Source organism: Triticum aestivum, chromosome 7B (genome assembly GCF_018294505.1).
Source record: "Triticum aestivum cultivar Chinese Spring chromosome 7B, IWGSC CS RefSeq v2.1, whole genome shotgun sequence".
Lineage (NCBI taxonomy): Eukaryota > Viridiplantae > Streptophyta > Magnoliopsida > Poales > Poaceae > Triticum > Triticum aestivum.
Window position 1 is genome coordinate 626,786,846 of NC_057813.1, and position 23,715 is coordinate 626,810,560.

The following is a 23,715-nucleotide window of genomic DNA, read 5'->3' on the forward strand; positions in this document are numbered from 1 at the left end:
CGCTGTGTTGCACGCACTCGATCCTCAGGTCATAATCACGAGACCGCACGCAGACACACATGCACATTGAGGAGCCAAAAGACTTGTACGGTTGTACCACTACCTAGCTTATCGAGGTTCTCACGCATAGCTCATACGCCGCTGAGCAGCCCTGTTAATCGGCAGTGGAAGAATTCCATGACGTTAGTCACTCAGTGGTGCCGGCCATTTAGTACGGCAGTGAAGAAGCCGAGTCGTTAACGTCCACGTCAACTTGCGTCCTGCGACGTGCCACGGCACCACAGACTACACCCTGGCCAGGCCACTATGGCACTATATGTAGTACTCCTACAATGCAATGACTGCAGGAACCCCAAAGCACCATCACTGGTACGGCTTAGATCGATCGATCTCGCCAGTCACCATATCAAGCTAAGCTAGCCTAGTAGGGCATCCACCGATCATGATCACGGGCTCGGGCGTGTACCACGTCGTGGAGACGATGGCGCCGCTGTACACGGCGGCGGCGCTGGGCTACGCGTCGGTGCGCTGGCTCAAGGCCTTCTCCGAGGAGCAGTGCGCGGGGATCAACCACTTCGTCGCCACCTACGCCCTGCCGGCGCTCGTCTTCGACATGGTCTCCACCAACGACCCCTACGCCATGAACGTCCGCCTCGTGGCCGCCGACACGCTGCAGAAGGGGGCCATGCTGCTAGGCCTCATGGCGTGGGCCGCGTGGCCCTCATCCCGCTGCCGCGGCGAGAAACCGGGCGGGGGCGGCGGCGGCGGCTGCAACGTTGCGGTCTCCCCGCTGCAGTGGGTGGTGACCGCCTTCTCCGTGGCGCAGCTGCCCAGCACCATCATCATGGGCGTGCCGCTCCTCGGCGGCATGTACGGGCCCGCGTCCAAGGACCTCATGAAGCAGATCGTCGTGATGCAGTTCTGCCTCTGGTACAACGTCGTCATCTTCATGTACGAGTACATGGCGGCGACGGACGGCAGCACCAAGGCCGGCCCCGGGTCGCCGGAGAAACGCGCCATTGCGGCAGTTGAGCGAGCCCACCAAGTAACCGTGAACGTTGAAAGCACGGAGCACACCAGACAACAAGGCATGGCCGTGGCTGGCCAGCAGGCGGCGGCGGCGCTCACGACGGAGGTGTGTGCTGGTGAAGATGATGAGGGCGCGGAGGCAGAGGATGACTCGCTGCCGGCGTCTCCATCGATGAGGCATATCGCTTTCATGACAGGGAAAAAGGTTCTCAGGATTCCGAATACCTATGCTAGCTTCCTTGGCCTCGTCTGGGCTCTAATCACTTTCAAGTAAGTCCCTTCCATTCCTGCTTGATACTACGTACTAGTATTTGATTCCATTGAAAAACAACAGCTGCACAGCTATCTAGCACGGGCACTGAATAAACGGTTTCCACTCTAAGGGCATCTCAACGCGGACCCTCAAACCACCCGCATCTGGATTATATGGTTCGGTTCGGACATGTTTTGACATCCACGTGGATCTGTATCGATTAGCCGACCGTCCGGGACATGATTTTTCCTCCGCTCTGGCATTGAAGCGGCACGCCGTCCGAGAGCGCCGCCCGCACCACTTCCCGGTGCACGTGATTTTTTCGCGTTCAAACGACAACCGTCATTCCGCCTGCCTACATTAAACATGCATGGTTGCCCGAGGAACCTATTTCGATGCCACCCATCCGTCCGTCTGCCGCCTATCATTAACCACCCCGCCACATCTACCATCCGCCGGTTATTTACACTCCAACCCAGCTATAGCCGCATCCATCCTTCTCTGCTCCCTTTCTCCTCTCTGCACCACGCCTGCCATGGCTTCCTCGAGCTCCAAAGCCATTTGGGACAACCTATTGTTCGAGCGGAAGAAGGAGATCACCGCTAGTGCTGCCGGCTGGTAGGCCAGCACAGATGGAAGCAAACATGTCAATGGAAGAGGCGGCGGATGACGAGCCGGTGCCTCGGTCCTCGTCGGCCAATGCCGACATCACCATGGACGAGGTCCATGCTCACTACACCGAGATGGTGTTGGAAGAGCGGCGGGCCGCGTTCCGATAGGCGCAGGCGGACTAGGAGTACAACCTTCGTCTCCTCGACGAGAACCAACGCGCGGAGGAGGAACTCCTTGTCACCCGACCATCGTGACGGGCGTGGACGTGGGTGAACAGAAGGCGTTGCTTGAATCCTTCTGCACCACCCGCAAAATCTGTCGCGACCGCTGGCAGTACTGCATCCGTCAGGCGGAGTTAGAAGACGCCTTCAAGGAGATCGATGAAGCGGCAAATGAAGTCTACTGTAAGAGCGAGGACGAGGTCGACAACAGCACCATGGCCGCTCCATGAAGCCGGCCCGTCCGCGGTCGATGCCGGCAGCAAGGAAGCGCGTGGGATGTCGCTGACACCCAGGTCCGAGGAAGGCTACCACTCTTTTGCTCCTACTGAAGCCAAGCTTGGCACACTCATCATCGTTGGCCGGTTAACCGCTTGCAGACTGCGGAGGCAGAGGCGGAGTTTCAGTTCCCGGGGCTCTTGGCCTACCGAACATGGGGAATGGCTGCCGATGGTTATTTAGGCTAGATTTAGAGCCCGGTCTAGTTCAAATGTGTCAAAACCCATATAGGTTTAAGTAAAAAAAGTATCCAAGTATGAATGAATATCGTTCGGTTGTTTATATATGCATCAAATTTGTTCAATTTCATTATATTTCAACCGAAATGCAACCGGACATATGCGACTACCTTTGGATAGCCGGCTCCCGCATCCGTGTCCACGGACGAATACGGTGTCCGATTTGCGAGTCGGTGTTAGAGATGCCCTAAGAGAATATATATAAGCTAGGGTTAGAGAGAGAGAGAGAGACTCGAAGGCTAGAGAACAAGAAGCCTCTAAGAGTGGTACCATTGTGGATGATGTCTTGTGGCAGACACCTTGACTCTGGAGGAAGTTAACAAGGTGCTCAAGCGAGGTGATAACTCTATCATCACATTTCAAGGTGGATGTGGGTGAAGAAGGGATGAAAACATTGTCACTTCGAGAGCACCCATAGAGTTTGGGTACGGGTGGAGCCACACGGCACCCTTCCCCATCCCTTACCCATCATCCATACCAATACCCGTCAGTAGGTACAATTTTTTCCGTACCCGCCACCCGACAGGGTAAACGGGTACCCGCAGGTAAAAGTATTCACATTTGCAACACACATTGACTTGAGCAGTATGCGGTCATAAACAGAAACATATAATCATAATATACTAACAACACATCATATCAACAGAGCATACTCATAAACATCAGCACAACACAAACATCAAAAATTCTCATTAACATCAATACTTACTTGTAAACAACAACACATAGTCATAAACAATAGCACATAATCATACATTTTAAGTTCACAAACTTAACACAGAGTATATAGCTAATTCAGCTCTACATAAGGCCACATCATAAGCACCGCAATAGAATTTTGGCAACATAACAAGTACAATAAATGAAGGGGAAGTACACATGCTAGATTTTATATGGGTACGCGGGTATGGATTATATGACCCATACCCGTACTCGCTCTACCGATGAGTTTGAGATTTTGCTATTTATATACCCATGAATATATTTTTATCTAGTACCCTGACCCTAATAGGGCTTTATCCGCCGGGTATGTGGGTAATGGGTACCCATTTTACCATCCTTCAAGACATGCGCTAGATGTGCGCGCGAGAGAGTAGTAATACACAGGTTGTTACACATTACTATGAGCACAAACTAATCAAAATTTGGATTGCCGGCTCTTGATAATATTAAGGCATATGATTCCAAACTAATCAGAAATTAGATTGCCCGTTCTTGATAATATTAAGTCATATGATCTCAATCTAATCAAAATTTGTATTGCCAGCTATAAAGAGAGGGACGGTGGCTAGAAATTAAGACTGGCTAGAAGCAAGTTCTTTGGGGCTGAGCTTAATCCTTACCCTAAGCCATCCAGAAGTCCAAAGGAACTAGCCAATGACCTTAGATCTAAACACTAAACACTACAAACTATTTAAGTCCAGGATATCTAACCTTCCTCTCTCTCCTTTTATAACTTATTTTGGTTTTAGTATATAGATAGATGTAAATATATACGGTTTCTCCTCTTTTGTTTGTCGCCGTAATACATGCACATCTACATGTTTTTGCGGGTGTGGTATCAAGATGCCAAAAATAATCCTCGATTCTTTGTTAACCATACAAACTACAACAATTGGTCTAAGCATGTTCTCATCAGGTCCGTCCATTATTTGCTTACGCCTGGAATTCAGTGGCTCCATGTAGTCATCAAACTGTATTTACCGTCCCGATCAACCTTTGTTGACGTAAATCAGTACACCATGTCGTGCATCTCAGGGACGCTCATGGCGCCACAACCACAGTTCATTCCTTGCGGCTACGCGATCGCAATGGTTTCATTGGTCCTGAAGTTTCTGATAGGTCCGGTGGCAATATTGCTCGCTTCGCTGGTCGTTGGTATGCACGGCACCCTGCTATGCATTGCTGTTGTACAGGTGAGCACAACACCCTTATTTGCTAATTAAATCTTTATTTCCATGTTATTTTCTACAATTAAAGAGATGCATATTAATCAAGCAATTGATCAGTAGGGAGTTAGTTGAGATATCGAGGATTCATTGAGCCAAATTATTAAAGAAACTATAAATAAATTATACTCTCTTTGTTTTTTTACTCTGCATATAAGTTCTGTCTTAAGTCAAACTTCATAAAGTTTGACCGAGTTTATAAGAAAAAACATGAACATTCACAGTACCAAATCAGTATCATTAGATATAGTATGGAATTAATTTTCATATTGTACATCTTTAGTTTTATAAATATTGATATTTTGAAATTTAAATTTAGTCAAACTGTATGAAATTTGAATTAAGACAAATTTTATATGCGGAGTAAAAAAACCAAAGGGATTATGACCACTAAAATTATGCAGAAGCATTTCAGCACTGCAGTAGCAAAAATAATCATCAAGCACCTCAATTAACAACACTTTACTACAAGAAAGGTCGTTCAAACTGGACGCCTACACGAAGGGCTACCATGTTCACTGAGGAGCCCTTCGTGGAGGCATCACACCCCCCCCCCCCCCCCCCCCAAAGAAAAGGGAAAACTTATTTCCTTCAATTCTCACAAATAATCATTTTATGGATATGTGCAACAACATCAATTAAACTCCGGCCTCTTGGGAGACTTTTAACATAGTAGACATTTTGGTTGCAGACAATCAAATGGGCGTAGTGATTGATGATGCACACATTCGTGTGAGTCAAAAATGAGGAGAAGGGAGGTCACCGCCAAGTAGTGGTACAACAACGTCGACCTCTCTTTCTCTCCGTTTTTTTTACAAGGAGCCTATAGATTCCAATAAACTGATAAACCAAACAAAACTTTGTTTACCAAATGAATTACATGACTTAAAAAAACTATCTACTTGAAAGACAAACGAAGTAATTTCCATGCAAAGGTTCACAAAAAACACATAAAACACAAAACTAAGACCAAGCAAACAAATGGAAGTCTTTGTCTTCAGCAAACAAAAACTCTTAAATCCCCACTCCAACCAAAATAGAACACAAAGCCTATTGACATCCACCACAAAAGGATTTTGCAGCATGCGGAAAACCTAACAAAAAAATTTGGATATGAGCCAAGGCATCACCGTGGGCTTGGCAAGGAGAGGATCCATTTTAGCTGCTCTCAAAAATTGGGATCCAAGAGTAGCATCCCACAACCACGCGACATTGAAATGAAAGGTGGGGGGGGGGGGGGGGGGTACGCCATTTTGTGATTCGCAGTGCAACCATGGAAGTATGAAAGTAGAAGGAGCAATGTGATATGAAATCAAGATACTGAACATTGAAACCGGAGATCAATGTAAGATTAACACCAGTTGCAGGGACTGCAAATAATAAGTTGTGTGCACACCGGAAATTTATCGTTTATTAATTATATTTTTCATGATACATAGGAAAGTTTAATTTTCTAACCATGATTTTTGACATGTCTGCATACAGGCGGCACTGCCATTGGTCGTCGCTTCATTTGTGTATGCTGAAGAGTACAAGGTCCATGCAGACATCATGAGCACAGGGTAAGGGTATGTTTCTGTCCCATATATCATTACATCATTTCTATGTATTTCCATTTGACGAACGGTATATGGTTTTGTGCTTTCCAGGTGAAAGATCGTGGATGTCGCCTAGAGGGGGGGGGTAATAGGCGTTTTAAAATAATTACGGTTTAGGCTTGAACAAATGCGGAATAAACCTAGCGGTTAATTTGTCAAGCACAAAACCTACAACAACTAGGCTCATCTATGTGCACTAACAACTTATGCTAAGCAACATAAACTACTAGGTGATAGCAAGATATATGACAAGAAACAATATGGCTATCACAAAGTAAAGTGCATAAGTAAAGGGCTCGGGTAAGAGATAACCGAGGCATGCGGAGATGACGATGTATCCCGAAGTTCACACCCTTGCGGATGCTAATTTCTGTTTGAAGCGGTGTGGAGGCACAATGCTCCCCAAGAAGCCACTAGGGCCACCGTAATCTCCTCACGCCCTCGCACAATGCAAGATGCCGTGATTCCACTAAGGGACCCTTGAGGGCGGTCATCGAACCCGTACAAATGGCAACCCTTGGGGGCGGTCACCGAACCCGTACAGTTTGGCAACCCTTCGGGGCGGTCATCGGTACCCGTCAAATTGCTCGGGGCGATCTCCACAACCTAATTGGAGACCCCGACGCTTGCCCGGAGCTTTACACCACAATGATTGAGCTCCGAACACCACCAACCGTCTAGGGCGCCCAAGCACCCAAGAGGAACAAGCTCAAGGGTACCAAGCACCCAAGAGTAATAAGCTTCTCAACTTGTAACTTCCACGTATCACCGTGGAGAACTCAAACCGATGCAGCAAATGCAATGGCAAGGGCACACGGAGTGCCCAAGTCCTTCTCTCTCAAATCCCGCCGAAGCAACTAATGCTAGGGAGGAAAATGAGAGGAAGAACAAGAAGGAGAACACCAAGAACTCCAAGAACTAGATCCAAGGGGTTCCCCTCACATAGATGAGAAAGTGATTGGTGGAAATGTGGATCTAGATCTCCTCTCTCTTTTCCCTCAAAAACTAGCAAGAATCCATGGAGGGATTGAGAGTTGGCAAGCTCGAAGAAGGTCAACAATGGGGGAAGAACACGAGCTCTAAGGATAAGGTTCAATGGGGAGGAAGACCCCCTTTTATAGGAGGGGGAAAATCCAACCGTTATGTGCTCAGCCCGCACACGAGCGGTACTACCGCTCCACGAGCGATACTACCGCTCGGGCGGAAGAAGCAGGGAAAAGGAGCAGCAAAACGCGAATCTTGGGGCAGTACTACCGCTGGAGGAGCAGAACACGGGTCCAAAAGAGGCAGGGCAGAGCAGAGTACGGCGGCAGTAATGCAGTAGCGGTACTACCGCCAGATCGGAGTGGTACTACCGCTTATAGGCGGTACTACCGCCCAATCGGGGCGGTACTACCGCTTATAGGCAGAACTGTCGTGCCTTACTGCCGTGCAACTATTGCTAAACCCGACACGAAAAGAGAAAGACCCAAAATCGAGGCGGTAGTAGAGCGCTATTGGAGCGGTACTACCGCTTGACGCTACAAGCGGTACTACCGCAGGGAGAAAACAGAACTGCCATAACTTCTTCATATGAGCTTCGAATTGAGCAAACTCAAGCTTGTTGGATACAAGACAACGAGTAGCATCAAAACAGAGACCATGCTAACTGAGAAGGGAAGAGACCAATAAGGAAAGTATACCTTAGTTTTTGAAAAACTGAGAAGGGAAGAGAAGTACAGATAGTTTTGAAAACTAGTAGTAGTTTTGGAAATAGTTTTACCCTAACTAATGACCATGCTAACTAAGGCTTCCTAGAGTCAGGATGGCTTTGATACCAGCTCTGTGGGGACCCCGACTCATAAGTCGTGATCACCGAATGCACGTGTACAGTGATCCCAGAGATCAATGCTCACTGAACACACAGAAGCTGAATAACAAGAGTCTTACATCCGTACATACCATATTACACAAGTAGGACCATTATGGTCGAGTCTTGAGTATAACATCGCAGCGGAAATCTTCATCAATAACTTGGACCCATGCCATCTGCCTTAACCCTACAGGCATTCTGACTGGGAAACGTCCTAGCTCGCATGTTCGTCGCCGAAGTATTCTTCATCATATCTTGTTCTTTCATGCCTGGCCAATAAAATAACCAGTGGCAAGCCAATGAGTACTTTGAATGTACTCGCAAGCAACCCATGTTTTGGTTCAAGATACAACAATGCATGATATAGGTAAATTTTTGCAGAAAGCTAGTTTTGAGTGCAATGACATGTTCAACAACTTGTAAGACATGCATCAGGAGAATTCAAGTAACCATGAGGACATGTTACAGATATCAACATAAATAGAGTGGGCACCAACCCAACTCAATCATGTCAAGTCCTTTGACTTGACCCAAGTAGTTTTATCAACTCACACACACGGTTGTAAAACTCTGGACATAGTTTAAGCAGCACCGCCCAACTGTCCTTGACCGTGGACATGGCTATTCGAATAGTTTTACACTCTGCAGAGGTTGCACACTATACCCACAAGATCCGGGGAACTTCCGTGTCATCCACGACCCGCGATACCTCAAGTACCCGGGGTAAACACCCGATCACTACCTTTCCCTAGACGACACTAACATGAAGTCCACTCGATTGGTAGTAACCCCTGTGCCCAACATTATCACCTAACATTTTCGTGGAGCCACGCTCCATAATCATCTCTCATCACAAGCACCGGGTACCAACGGTGTGTCCGGTGCCCCATAAAAATGTTCTTGGCCGCCCTACCTAGCACGACCCCGTCCTGAGAGAGAGCACCAACTCTCCCCCGTCACTAGTAATGCAGGCTCCAAACTAGTATCGGCCTAGGTAATCAATAATGCCCTTTCCCATATAAGGGTAGAGTGGTTGCGCATGTAAGGTTGGGACAGTCATCAAATCTTAAATCTAATCCGTTTTCGAAAACAACGCACACACTTGCCTCGGTACACCAGTTTTTCATCAAGTGGTTACCCATCTCATCATCTCCCTCGGGCATAAGTGGCACCCGACGAGGTTTTCGAAAAGTCTTTTGAAAATGCTTTGTCTTCTTCACCATGCATAAACCCGTCCCTTTTTGCATAGCAACTACTTTAGCATCCTATCTACTCCCACCGGCATAACCCTCATAAGAAGGTAGGGTCATGCACAATGCAAGTATCAACGAGGAAGTACGATGGCAAACCATCAAAGTGGTTACTACCTCATCATGAATCCGTTGCAACAACAATATGGTGCTATATGACATGCATAAAAGGGTTTCATAGACATGGTCAAAGGGCTGCTTGCCTGGTTCATCAGAGTCTTGAGATCTTCTGGTCCTTCTCCAAGTACTCCGTCTACTTCGTCAGCTAACGTCGAAACAATCACAATAAGCAACACCACAAGGCAGAAATAAAAGTGCTCTAATAATGCAAGTTGGACTTTTCTAGGATACCTTTGGTCATATGAGGTATGACCAAAGTGGTTCTATTGGGATTTGATCAATGGATATCTCTGAACATTTCAATATGACCGAACCACGGGATTTGTGGATTTGCAAGAAGTGTACAGAAATATTATTTTGGAAAACGAGCAAAGGCACCCATTTATCAAAGAATGATTTTAGAAGCATCTAGGAGTTGTTTTCACTGGATTGGGAGTTCAAATGAATTTCCTATGAATTTGCAAAGTTGGCTATACATGAAGAAATAGACCATTATTTGAGGTGATACAGAAAGTATTAGTAAAAATGTTCAAAAAGTAAGTTTTGAACTTATAGACATCTAGGAGTTTGAACCATGGACTTTGGATCAAAAATGGGCTCTTTGTGATTTTCTAATGTTCAGTACAAAAATGGAAAAACAAGATTGTTAAATGTTTGTGAAGAAAAAGTCTCTGGAAAAAATGTGCATGTTGAACCAACTGGTAGATCATGATTTATGGAGTTACTGGAAATTTGAATCATCAAATTTGGAGTTCATTTGATTTAATTGTGGATTTTACAAATTTACAGAAAAAGAAAAAGGAAAGGGAAAGGGTTTTACCCTTATCCAGTGCACTGGGCGCAGTTTAGCAGTGGGCCAGCCTAGTGGCTCGGCTGGACGGGCAGAGGAGGCGACGTCAGAGGCGGGTTCGCGGAGTGCGCCAAAACGCGAGGAAAGTGGATCCGGCCGAAGCCGTCTCCACTTAAACGGGCGGGGCCCAGCCGCTGGGTCGCTGACGCGCGGGCCCCAGCGCTCAGGCCGTCGCCTTCAACCTCTCGCGTGGCTTGACGGGAAACAGAGGAGGCGAGGCTGAGCGGCGCCGGCGCTCTACCCGGCGGCACCGGCCACCTCCGTCGATGCCCAGCACACCGGCGTGCTCACGAGCGAGTGCCGCATCCGCCGAGGTGCGCCACGATCTCTCGGGTGGTCGGACGTGAGCAGCGCATCTCCTATGGCGGACGACGGCGATGGTGAGGGCGAGAGACGAAGCTACAGCCGCGGAGAGGAAGAAATGGAGCTCGGGTGATGGTCGTGGGGAGGTGGGTGATGCTCTGGTGTGGTCAAGATGGAGAGGAAGAGGCCATAGGGCTCGAATTTGAACGCAGGCCGACGGCAAGGATCCGGCCATGGTGGTGGATGGAGGGCACGGGAGGAAGAATGAGTTGGTCCAGACGGTTGCTGGGAGGGATAAAGGGCCAAAGGAGTAGAGAGGGGGCTCAGGGGTGGCCTTATATGGCGAAGCCACGCTTCACCGTGGACGTGGCCTACGAGCACCCGCGGGAATGGCCGTAGTGGCCACGGGAGGAGGCCCGGGGCTGTCTACGGCGTTCGTGGGGGCCGAGTAGGGTGCCAGGAAGAGAGAGATGGAGTGGGGAGAGGCCCTGGTGCTCGCGCGTGCGAGGCCTGGCATTGGCCGAGACGGGCGGCTCTGGGCACGCGCCGCAGGAGGTGAGAGAGAGGGAGAGACGAGGGGGCCTGCACGGTGGCGTGTTGCGGACGTCGAGGCACCTCGACTGGCGCGAGGGGGAGGCTCGAGGTGGACGGGAGTGCGGCGGCAAGGCTCGGCCGCCACTGTAGCGCGCTCCAGAGCAGGCTTTTGGCCGGCATGAGCGCGTTTTGCGCCCTCTGCCGTGTCCACTTGCGTCTGGAGTGTGCTGGGTGATGGGCTAAAGCCTGGGGTGACGTTGGAGAGCTAGCAAAGTCAAAGAAAGAGAGAGGGAGAGCAGAAAGAGAGGGAAAGTTGCTGGACAAAGATGAAAAATGAGGTTCTCACCCCCAAATAATTGAGCTGAAGCCATCCAACGTTTTCCAGCAGTAGAGGGTTTCTAGGACATGATGTGGTAGGAATTGTGGCTCAAGGAGAATCCATCTGGTTCCCCAAATGTTGATCACAAAATTATGGCAGAAGGTGTTTGATGGTAGTTTGGTCAAGCAAATGGATCCCACTTGACATGAGAATCAACAAGATCAAATGGCATATATAATTGGGGATGATCACCAAGTTTGATCTCATTTGAAGAAAGTTGCCAATGTAACTTTGGCAAACCCTAGAAATGAACAGAAATGGATTTTCCAAGATTTGGTCATGCAAATCTATTCTCCTTGATGCATCACTTGGTTTAGTGTCATAACTTAAGGTTCTGAACATTTCCACAAAAGTTGAGATCAAAAGGAGAAACTTGGCAATGTAAAGTTGCTCAAACTTGGTTCTGGACAGGAATGGTTTTGGGGCACTTTGATCAAGTTAACTTGTTCTCCAACTTGTGCCACTTGGTCTAGATGAATAATTAGAACATTTGAGCATGTTCACAAGGTTTGAGAACATTTGGAAATGTTTGGCAATGTAAAGTTGCTCAAACTTCAAAATGGACAGAAATGGTTTTGAGGGGATTGGATGATGTTATATTGTTCTCCAAGTCATGATACTTGGCAAGATCATCTAATATGTCATATGTGACATTCTAGAATTTTCTTGGAATTTTTGGAGAATATTTCCTTTGTAAATATTTCAAAAGCTTGAAATATCCAGAAAGGGTTTTTGAGGGATTTGACCAATATTTTGAACATGACCATGTGTTGAAACTCTTATATATGGACAATATATGTCCACTAAGTCTCCCTAGGTTTTTGTCAAATATTTTTGAAACGATAAAATGATTTTTCCCTAATAAAGACCATTTCTGGCCTTAAGAAAAAGCTTTTAAATAAAATAGGAAAATAACTTTTAAAATTATATTTTTGTGATTTATGGGAGTCCTACATCTAATAGGATTCAAATATAATTTTTGGAAAGATTTTTGCTGCCCTTAATTAAGTACTTGAAGTGCAAATCTCAATTCAGGGGTTTTTGGAAAACTAGTTTTTGAAAATACTATTTGGCCAAATTATTTTTGTAAGAAATTATGTTTATGTCCTATACACATGGCATGATCATTGGTCAAGGTTTTTGGATCAAGGGGAAGGAGTATAAGGGTTGGAGAATTTTTTTGATTTTTAGAGCACTTGCAAACAACAGTCAAACATTCAATCAAAGCAAAGACAAAACACTCAAAAGTTTTTGTCAAACCACATTTTAGCATGATTTATTGACTTAAGTGTTGTGGCATGAAAATCAGGGTGTGACAGACCTACCCCCCTTACAACAATCTCGTCCCCGAGATTCCCAAACTAGGCGCGGAAAGGGGTACAGAAACTTGGATCTGGGGTAGTCTTCAAGTCCTAATGTTGCTTCTGCTTCCATGTAGTGCTCCATTGAGCTTGAAGTACTTGATGGTGTGGCTTCGTGTATGACGCTCTTCTTGATCCAGGTTGCTAATGGGTAGCTCGCGGTAGGTTAGATTGGGCTAGGGGTCGATGGCTTGTTGGTTAGTGCCCTCGTAGAGATCGGGCAAGTTAGGAAGTTGGAAACACTTCTGGGGTTGTGATGCATGGAAAGCGTTGTGCACATCAGGTAACTTAGGTGGCAACTCCAGCTGGTAACTGTCTTCTCTTTGTCTCGTAGTGATCTGAGAGGGGGTTGTTAAATCTTGGAGTGAGTCTCCTTGTCATGGAAATGCTTGGTTCCTTAGAGAGAAGTGGCTTGCAGATACACCTGGTCTTCGACGCGGATGTTTACTTCTTGATGATGGTGGTAGGTGTAGTTCTTCCTCCTTGGCATGGCGGTCTTCAAATGTTCCTTGACTAGCTGAACGGATCTTCTTCCGTCTGCGGGTAGACAAGCATGTCATCAAATAACAATGACGACCAGCTTGTTCGAGTACTCCGTGAAGAGTTGCCCACGTGGTGCATAGGGTATAGGTTGGGGTATCGGTGGTGGTCACGGTTGAGTATTGGTAGGGTCTTTTCGACCTAGAGTCAAGGCCCAAGGTCATGATCCGACCATGATGTGGCTTGTTAAGGCGTAAGGGTTTCAAGGATTCTAGTGTGCGAGTGAATGTTTATCATCCCATCCTTGAGCACAGTTTCTGAGATGCCAATACTTCTACCTAGTCTTCACCTCATATTACCAACAGAATCATCTCGTATAGGTCAACTCCAATCATCACTCATGTTATTCATATCCTCATGGCTCTCGAGAGGAGGTCTAACAAAATCATATATGTCTACAATCCCCAACCCATATGTATGTCTACCCCTAAAAATCCATGGGTAGAGCATACAAGCTACTAAGCTTCAATTAAACATGACAATCCAAGTGCTCAGCCCATTCTTCCAAGGTCCAAGGTAGTGCATCTCTATCCTAAGGAAACACGTCGTAAGCCACTCCAAGATCTTGTTTCCTTCCTATGAATCAACTCCAGCAGCCCATTAACTTCCATCAATCACTACACAATCCATTAATTTCTACAAATCCAATGTTTATGGTGTTCCACATGATCTTCTAAAGTCCTTATAATCCCCAAATACTTGAAAAGGCTATCTCTACTATAGTTAGTCCACCAATTTCCATTATCATGGTCAAGTAACCTCCAAGGTCAAGTTTATATCAACTCCGACAATTAATCCAATCTCCTAGTTTGTTGTCCACCGAGAAACATGGTATCATGATCGAGATCATCAGTCTAAATCCAATTTACTCCGAACCATGTAGACTTACTCAGCATCTATACTCAACTAGGATCACCTATTTAAATCCAAATCTCTTGTCCAACGAGGAATCCTACATGTTTCCCTCAAGTTATTTATGTAATATCACTGTCTCCTATCAATATCACCTGATCAAGTCAAATCCTTGCACTCCCAGGAGTTTCAGCTTGCAATCATAATTGTCCTATAAAATCCAATTTACTCTACGGGTAATGAATGCTATGCTACTCTATTAACATGATCCCACCAACTTCATCAACTAACATAAAAACCTCATAATCCACCAAGAAGTCTCCGATAATTCCTCAAGGTCTCTGATATAAACTCATCAAGTCATTTGTCCTCTATTCCTGTATCCTCAATTCGGTCTTCCCTATGGCATCATCGGTTTTGGTGCTATCTTAGGATGATAATGTGCTCGTTCACTATGTCCACTAGTTCCCTAATGAACCCAGTGATAAGCAAGGTTACGGAGGCTTAACAGGTCCTCTTGCAGTTCTGTGGGTTAAGCACATGGTTAAGGATTCGAGCTGGGGTATCTTATGAAGTCTCGAAGGGTCTAGGAAGGGGTTTCTAATCTTGAGGGGCAACCATAACTCTAAGGGGCTGCATTTGGTCGAGGAGGTTGTAGCAAAAGTCTTCAGTGCTAGTTGGTCGCCGAAGTAGAATCCTTGGTGTTTCTTGTCTTGCTAGCCTTCAGTTGAGGAGAGAGATGAGAGGGAGAGGTAGCATAGAGGAGGGGAATGCCTAAAGGGGGTTCTTTAGTGCTAGTGCAAACAAACAGGTGCAAAGAGGGCCAAACAAAAGAAACAAGGTGAGGAAGGTGATATAGTGGCATACTTGTCACCTAGGGCAAAAGTGCGACCTATATCAAAATACAAACAAATAAAAATAAGCAACACACAATCATGGTTCTATTGGAACTATCATACGGACTCGACTACGCATAGGGGGTAAACGACTCATCCTACCCTAGGGGTTCTCGGACTCAGTAGTCGTGCCTTGTGCCTCATGCAGTCTTCTGAGTTTTCCTCAGGTGTTGCTACGTCTCTTGTAGTTGTTCGATGAAACAATCCGGGTTGATCCTGAAGATTCTTCAACAACTTCTCACCTGTTGAAGTGATGGGGTGAAGGTGGCTCCTCGTAACTGGCATTGACTTGGTCTTCCATTGTCTTCTTAATCACGACGATCCCTTTTTGTCTTCTAAGCCGTCGATGGTACCAGGTAGGTAATCCTTTATGCAATGACATTATCAGGGCGTAGTAGAGGTCCATCATGTCAGTTACGTTGATGACAACATCAACACCAAGAGCGGGGGATGAGGAGAACCGTTTTCCTGCTCACTATGGTGAGGCGGACCAATTGGCTAGGTTCTCATCCATCATTGGTTGTCGATACAACAACGGTAGTGACAGGGTTACTCTATTAGCGATGTATATCATGATCTTGCATATTCTATGCCCTGATCATCGTAGGCTAAGGTTGCATCATCTTGGGGCAGTGTCAAGGGTGTCACCATCTCCTGGGTCTTCAGGTCCTCATTCCTCGAGGATGTATCTTCTGTTGGTATCATCTTGTGGTGATGTCGCCAATCTTGTGTTCAGGAGATGTGGGTGAATGTCTGGCAAGGCATCTTCCTTCTAGATTATCCACGAGGATTACAAGGAATCCAGTGGTCAGGGGCATAAGGGTTCTAGCGACCAAAGGTTTTGAAGGGGAAGAGACCAATCAGGAAAGTATACCTTAGTTTTTGAAAAACTGAGAAGGGAAGAGAAGTACAGATAGTTTTGAAAACTAGTAGTAGTTTTGGAAATAGTTTTACCCTAACTAACGACCATGCTAACTAAGGCTTCCTACAGTCAGGATGGCTCTGATACCAGCTCTGTGGGGACCCCGACTCATAAGTCGTGATCACCGAATGCACGTGTACAGTGATCCCAGAGATCAATGCTCACTGAACACACAGAAGCTGAATAACAAGAGTCTTACATCCATACATACCGTATTACACAAGTAGGCCCATTATGGTCGAGTCTTGAGTATAACATCGCAGCGGAAATCTTCGTCGATAACTTGGACCCATGCCATCTGCCTTAACACTACAGGCATTCTGACTGGGAAACGTCCTAGCTCGCATGTTCGTCGCCGAAGTATTCTTCATCATATCCTGTTCTTTCATGCCTGGCCAATAAAATAACCAGTGGCAAGCAAATGAGTACTTTGAATGTACTCGCAAGCAACCCATGTTTTGGTTCAAGATACAACAATGCATGATATATGTAAATTTTTGCAGAAAGCTAGTTTTGAGTGCAATGACATGTTCAACAACTTGTAAGACATGCATCAGGAGAATTCAAGTAACCATGAGGACATGTTACAGATATCAACATAAATAGAGTGGGCACCAACCAAACTCAATCATGTCAAGTCCTTTGACTTGACCCAAGTAGTTTTATCAACTCAAACACACAGTTGTAAAACTCTGGACATAGTTTAAGCAGCACCGCCCAACTGTCCTTGACCATGGACACGGCTATTCGAATAGTTTTACACTCTGCAGAGGTTGCACACTGTACCCACAAGATCCGGGGAACTTCCGTGTCATCCACGACCCGCGATACCTCAAGTACCCGGGGTAAGCACCCGATCACTACCTTTCCCTAGATGACACTAACATGGAGTCCACTCGATTGGTAGTAACCCCCGTCCCAACGTTATCACATAACATTTCCGTGGAGCCACGCTCCATAATCATCTCTCATCACAAGCACGGGGTACCAATGGTGTATCCGGTGCCCCATAAAAATGTTCTTGGCCGCCCTACCTGGCACGACCCCGTCCCGAGAGAGAGCACCAGCTCTCCCCCGTCACTAGTAATGCAGTCTCCAAGCTAGTATCGGCCTAGGTAATCAATAATGCCCTTTCCCATATAAGAGTATAGTGGTTGCGCATGTAAGGTTGGGACAGTCATCAAATCTTAAATCTAATCCGTTTTCAAAAACAACACACACACTTGCCTCGGTACACCACTTCGTCATCAAGTGGTTACCCATCTCATCATCTCCCTCGGGGATAAGTGGCACCCGACGAGGTTTTCGAAAAGTCTTTTGAAAATGCTTTGTCTACTTCACCATGCATAAACCCGTCCCTTTTTGCATAGCAATTACTTTAGCATCCTATCTACTCCCACCGGCATAACCCTCATAATAAGGTAGGGTCATGCACAATGCAAGTATCAACGAGGAAGTACGGTGGCAAACCATCAAAGTGGTTACTACCTCATCATGAATCCGTTGCAACAACAATATGGTGCTATATGACATGCATAAAAGGGTTTCATAGACATGGTCAAAGGGCTACTTGCCTGGTTCATCAGAGTCTTGAGATCTTCTGGTCCTTCTCCAAGTACTCCATCTACTTCGTCAGCTAACGTCGAAACAATCACAATAAGCAACACAACAAGGCAGAAATAAAAGTGCTCTAAAAATGCAAGTTGGACTTTTCTAGGATACCTTTGGTCATATGAGGTATGACCAAAGTGGTTTTATTGGGATTTGATCAATGGATATCTCTGAACATTTCAATATGATCGAACCAAGGGATTTGTGGATTTGCAAGAAGTGTACAGAAATATTATTTTGGAAAATGAGCAAAGGCACCCATTTATCAAAGAATGATTTTAGAAGCATCTTGGAGTTGGTTTCACTGGATTGGGAGTTCAAAGGAATTTCCTATGAATTTGCAAAGTTGGCTATACATGAAGAAATAGACCATTATTTGAGGTGATACAGAAAGTATTAGTAAAAATGTTCAAAAACTAAGTTTTGAACTTATAGACATCTAGGAGTTTGAACCATGGACTTTGGATCAAAAATGGGCTCTCTATGATTTTCTAAAGTTCAGTACAGAAATGGAAAAACAAGATTTGTTAAATGTTTGTGAAGAAAAAGTCCCTGGAAAAAATGTGCATGTTGCACCAACTGGTAGATCATGATTTATGGAGTTACTGGAAATTTGAATCATCAAATTTGGAGTTCATTTGATTTAATTATGGATTTTACAAATTTACAGAAAAAGAAAAAGGAAAGGGAAAGGGTTTTACCCTTATCCAGTGCTGACGTGCGGGCCCCAGCGCTCAGGCCGTCGCCTTCAACCTCCCGCGTGGCTTGACGGGAAACAGAGGAGGCGAGGCTGAGCGGCGCCGGCGCTCTGCCCGGCGGCACCGGCCACCTCCGTCGATGCCCAGCACACCGGCGTGCTCACGAGCGAGTGCCGCATCCGCCGAGGTGCGCCACGATCTCTCGGGTGGTCGAACGTGAGCAGCACATCTCCTATGGCGGACGGCGGCGATGGTGAGGGCGAGAGACGAAGCTGCAGCCGCGGAGAGGAAGAAATGGAGCTCGGGTGATGGTCGTGGGGAGGTGGGTGATGCTCTGGTGTGGTCAAGATGGAGAGGAAGAGGCCATAGGGCTCGAATTTGAGCACGGGCCGACGGCAAGGATCCGGCCATGGTGGTGGATTGAGGGCACGGGAGGAAGAATGAGTTGGTCCAGACGGTTGCTGGGAGGGATAAAGGGCCAAAGGAGTAGAGAGGGGGCTCAGGGGTGGCCTTATATGGCGAAGCCACGCTTCACCGTGGACGTGGCCTACGAGCACCCGCGGGAATGGCCGTAGTGGCCACGGGAGGAGGCCCGGGGCTATCTACGGCGTTCGTGGGGGCCGAGTAGGGTGCCAGGAAGAGAGAGATGGAGCGGGGAGAGGCCCTGGTGCTCGCGCGTGCGAGGCCGGGCATTGGCCGAGATGGGCGGCTCTGGGCATGCGCCGCAGGAGGTGAGAGAGAGGGAGAGACGAGGGGGCCTGCACGGTGGCGTGTTGCGGACGTCGAGGCACCTCGACTGGCGCGAGGGGGAGGCTCGAGGTGGACGGGAGTGCGGCGGCAAGGCTCGGCCGCCACTGTAGCGCGCTCCAGAGCAGGCTTTTGGCCGGCATGAGCGCGTTTTGCGCCCTCTGCCGTGTCCACTTGCGTCTGGAGTGTGCTGGGTGATGGGCTAAAGCCTGGGGTGACGTTGGAGAGCTAGCAAAGTCAAAGAAAGAGAGAGGGAGAGCAGAAAGAGAGGGAAAGTTGCTGGACAAAGATGAAAAATGAGGTTCTCACCCCCAAATAATTGAGCTGAAGCCATCCAACGTTTTCCAGCAGTAGAGGGTTTCTAGGACATGATGTGGTAGGAATTGTGGCTCAAGGAGAATCCATCTGGTTCCCCAAATGTTGATCACAAAATTATGGCAGAAGGTGTTTGATGGTAGTTTGGTCAAGCAAATGGATCCCACTTGACATGAGAATCAACAAGATCAAATGGCATATATAATTGGGGATGATCACCAAGTTTGATCTCATTTGAAGAAAGTTGCCAATGTAACTTTGGCAAACCCTAGAAATGAACAGAAATGGATTTTCCAAGATTTGGTCATGCAAATCTATTCTCCTTGATGCATCACTTGGTTTAGTGTCATAACTTAAGGTTCTGAACATTTCCACAAAAGTTGAGATCAAAAGGAGAAACTTGGCAATGTAAAGTTGCTCAAACTTGGTTTTGGATAGGAATGGTTTGGGGGCACTTTGATCAAGTTAACTTGTTCTCCAACTTGTGCCACTTGGTCTAGATGAATAATTAGAACATTTGAGCATGTTCACAAGGTTTGAGAACATTTGGAAATGTTTGGCAATGTAAAGTTGCTCAAATTTCAAAATGGACAGAAATGGTTTTGAGGGGATTGGATGATGTTATATTGTTCTCCAAGTCATGAGACTTGGCAAGATCATCTAATATGTCATATGTGACATTCTAGAATTTTCTTGGAATTTTTGGAGAATATTTCCTTTGTAAATATTTCAAAAGCTTGAAATATCCAGAAAGGGTTTTTGAGGGATTTGACCAATATTTTGAACATGACCATGTGTTGAAACTCTTATATATGGACAATATATGTCCACTAAGTCTCCCTAGGTTTTTGTCAAATATTTTTGAAATGATAAAATGATTTTTCCCTAATAAAGACCATTTCTGGCCTTAAGAAAAAGCTTTTAAATAAAATAGGAAAATAACTTTTAAAATTATATTTTTGTGGTTTATGGGAGTCCTACATCTAATAGGATTCAAATATATTTTTGGAAAGATTTTTACTGCCCTTAATTAAGTGCTTGCAGTGCAAATCTCAATTCAGGGGTTTTTGGAAAACTAGTTTTTGAAAATACTATTTGGCCAAATTATTATTGTAAGAAATTATTTTTATGTCCTATACACATGGCATGATCATTTTTCAAGGTTTTTGGATCAAGGGGAAGGAGTATAAGGGTTGGAGAATTTTTTTTGATTTGTAGAGCACTTGCAAACAACAGTCAAACATTCAATCAAAGCAAAGACAAAACACTCAAAAGTTTTTGTCAAACCACATTTTAGCATGATTTATTGACTTAAGTGTTGTGGCATGAAAATCAGGGTGTGACAGTATCCTTCTGCCGTCGTTGTGAATGGAACCAGCATCCAACCCCAACGAGGTGGCACACCCCGCCACCCAACAAGATCTGGTAACATACAACCTTTTCCATCTTTTATTCTTCCCGTTCTTTTTTTTCTTTTTCATTTTTTCCTTTTCCTTTTTCCTTTTTTGTTTTTTGTTTTTCCTTTTTTGTACTTCCTGGTTCGATAAACTGTTTGCAAATACGTGAACTTTTTCTTCAAATCTATTTTTTTGAAATTCGATGAACTTCTTCAAATTCGACGCACTTTTTCAGTTTCGAGGAACATTGTTTTAAATTCAATGAACATTTTTACAAGTTCATGATTTTTTTTAAATCGAATGAACTTTTGTTAAACCGATAAACTTCTTTCCAAAATTGGTGAACTTTTTTTCTAAGTCGGTGAACTTTTTTCAAATCTGATATACTTTATATCAAATTCGATGAACTTTTTTCAAATTTGATTTTTTTTCAATAAAATCGATGATTTTTTTAGACAACTTTTTCAAAATTCAACAAACAGTTTTTCATGAAGAAATGAAACTTTTTTCCAAATTGGTTTCAAATAACTCAAAAATGTCTGTCATAACTGAGTAATAAATAGCGCGGCTGCATTAATTCTAAAACAATTCGCGTTGCAGTTGTTCACTAGTGTTCTAAAGCTCTAGTAGGATAGGTAAGCTATTACAGGGATGTGCGGTGCAAGTTTGATTCCCCGTACTGTTAATTTTTCCTATAGTCTCCATTCATCCATTACCTACATATAGACTTTATCTCTGCTTAAGAATAAAAGAGCTACCTGGTGGGTTGGTTATTGTGTGTGTTATCAACAGGGTGGTCTTCAGTTCCAATCACAGCCCTGCCAATTAATATTTTTACCTGTCAAAATCACTATTATTATTTTTACCTGAGTTCCTATCAGCCCTGCCGATTGATTATTTTAACCCGTCAAAATCATGGAAGCGTGAAGAAACTAAGAATGCCACCTCACTTTATTAGTAGGTAAATTACTTTTTTTACCCATGAGAATCACCGAAGCAGGAAGAAACCAAGAATACCACCTCAATTTATTAGTAGGTATAGATATAGATATAGATAGATAGATTAGGTCCACCTTATCAACTAATTAATTATTACTTAATGGTTGCCAACATATAACAAAATAAAATTACCAACTTTTAGTTTTTCATATACAAACCTAACACTATAAATAGACTTGTTAACCGATTCTTACCTCACACGTCTCAAGTTATCAATCCAACTCTAGCCTTCTAACAAGTTACAAATTCAAGTATACATCATGGCACGCAAGGTGGCAATAGTAGTTGTATCTATGTACATATTAGCGGTCAGCTTCTGTTGTAGTAAGTAAGGAACATAGTACCAAATCTGTACTTAACATATTTTGTGTCCTGATATGGATTTCTGTTAATACAGGTGCAGGAGCTCAGTGTACTCAACACCGCTACATACTTCATGATCCTTGTCATGGTATAGCATGTATGAATTTTTGCATACATCAAAAGTACCAAAATGGGACATGCGGTTTTACTGAAAAGCCGGATGAAACTCTTTGCTATTGTTATAACTGCAAGGATAAGACTTCAATTGATCAATTAGCGTTTCCTCTGCAAGGGGAACCAAATAGCGCATGAACATGCAATATATGATGGACACATCATCAATGAAAGATAGTGCTTTTAGCGAGGTTGTTGTCTTTAATAGTATGAAAATAAATTGTCTGTGGGTAATAAAGAGATTGGTGGGAACTATGTCTCTAGTTATGAATTTTGTGTGTGCATAAATATTACGTCAGTCCATAATTCCCTTTCCTATTTTCTTCTCCCAGGCCCCTCCTTCTCTCCATCTCCCACCGCTGCTCATTCCCCCTCATCAGTAGTATAGTTAGGCCATTGCAACTCCTCGATATTGAGCACTACCACTGTGACTTTTGTTGATCGTGCCACTACTAATGCTTCCACATTAAACACCCCAAGTGCATTTTATAGCAATGGTGGCGACAATATGTATTTCAACCACTATGTCATCCACCGTGCCTCGTTAGATTAAGCTCATTTTCCCTACATTCTTACTATCAAATTTTCCTGAGGACACTGTGTATCAGCCGTTTTCTTAGTCGGGTTATTTTTTAGCCTTCTAAGGAAAATTTCGTTTCTTCCTTAACGAACCACACATAAAACTCAAAAATAGGGTTCTAGTGTGAACGAGTGGTCGACCTCCATCCAGATGCGCGGCCGACCCTCCTTTAGAGAGAAGGTTCTGTCTATATCCCATCTAGATGTGAGATATTATCTCACATCTAAGTATGACATCAGGAAGGAAGAGGGATAGAAGGCACTCGAAGAGGCCTGATGGGGATTCGCTCGCATCTGCGGATCCTATGGGTTTGCGCGATTCTTGGCTGAGAACTAGGCCGAAGATCCAAAACCTTTCAAGGAACATCAACAAGAAATATGAGTGTCTTGGAAAAAGGACAGGAAATGGACACAGAAAGGAAGGCAGCGATTTGGCACAGATCTGAGACCGCTTGTTAGCTATGAGGGTTGATCTGCAACAGAGGTTTGGGGAAAGTAAGAGTGATCTTGGGCCTATTAACCGGGATCTTACCCGGACGGGGATCCGCAAGATAAAAAAGATCAGCATAGAAGGGAAGGTTTGGACCCGGATCATATCAAAGGGATAGAAGGCACTAGCAGAGCTATAAAAAAGGGAGACGAACCTGGGAGCGGATCGCAATTCCCACACCACGAACTCACCCCAAACTCACCACCAAAGATGGCAAACCAAGATCTAGCAAAGAACAAGGCGCCGATGCACACCTCGGAAGAGGTCGACCTGCGGGGGCCTGGGCGGTGGCGACCTTGTGCTGCTCCGGGGCGACTCGTCCAACAACAATGGATGGGGGACCATGGAGTTCTAGACCCCTGATGT

At 45.2% G+C, this 23,715-nt stretch overlaps 1 protein-coding gene across 1 annotated transcript; it reads left to right on the plus strand.

Annotated features, from left to right (window-relative positions):
- The first annotated feature begins 442 nt into the window (after positions 1-442).
- LOC123156556 (probable auxin efflux carrier component 9) lies at positions 443-6,145 on the plus strand. Its single transcript, XM_044574708.1, has 4 exons — positions 443-1,299; positions 4,184-4,269; positions 4,389-4,546; positions 6,065-6,145. The coding sequence occupies exons 1-4, from the start codon at positions 443-445 to the stop codon at positions 6,143-6,145; spliced, it is 1,182 nt and encodes a 393-aa protein (XP_044430643.1).
- The last annotated feature ends 17,570 nt before the right edge of the window (positions 6,146-23,715 follow it).

What these genes read in the sequence shown, in the direction of transcription:
- LOC123156556 (XM_044574708.1), top strand. Translation starts at nt 443, where the DNA reads ATGATCACGGGCTCGGGCGTGTACCACGTCGTGGAGACGATGGCGCCG. An exon ending in TGGGCTCTAATCACTTTCAA is followed by an intron (nt 1,300 to 4,183) that starts GTAAGTCCCTTC and finishes ATGTTTTTGCGG; the next exon opens with GTGTGGTATCAAGATGCCAA. An exon ending in TCTAAGCATGTTCTCATCAG is followed by an intron (nt 4,270 to 4,388) that starts GTCCGTCCATTA and finishes CGTGCATCTCAG; the next exon opens with GGACGCTCATGGCGCCACAA.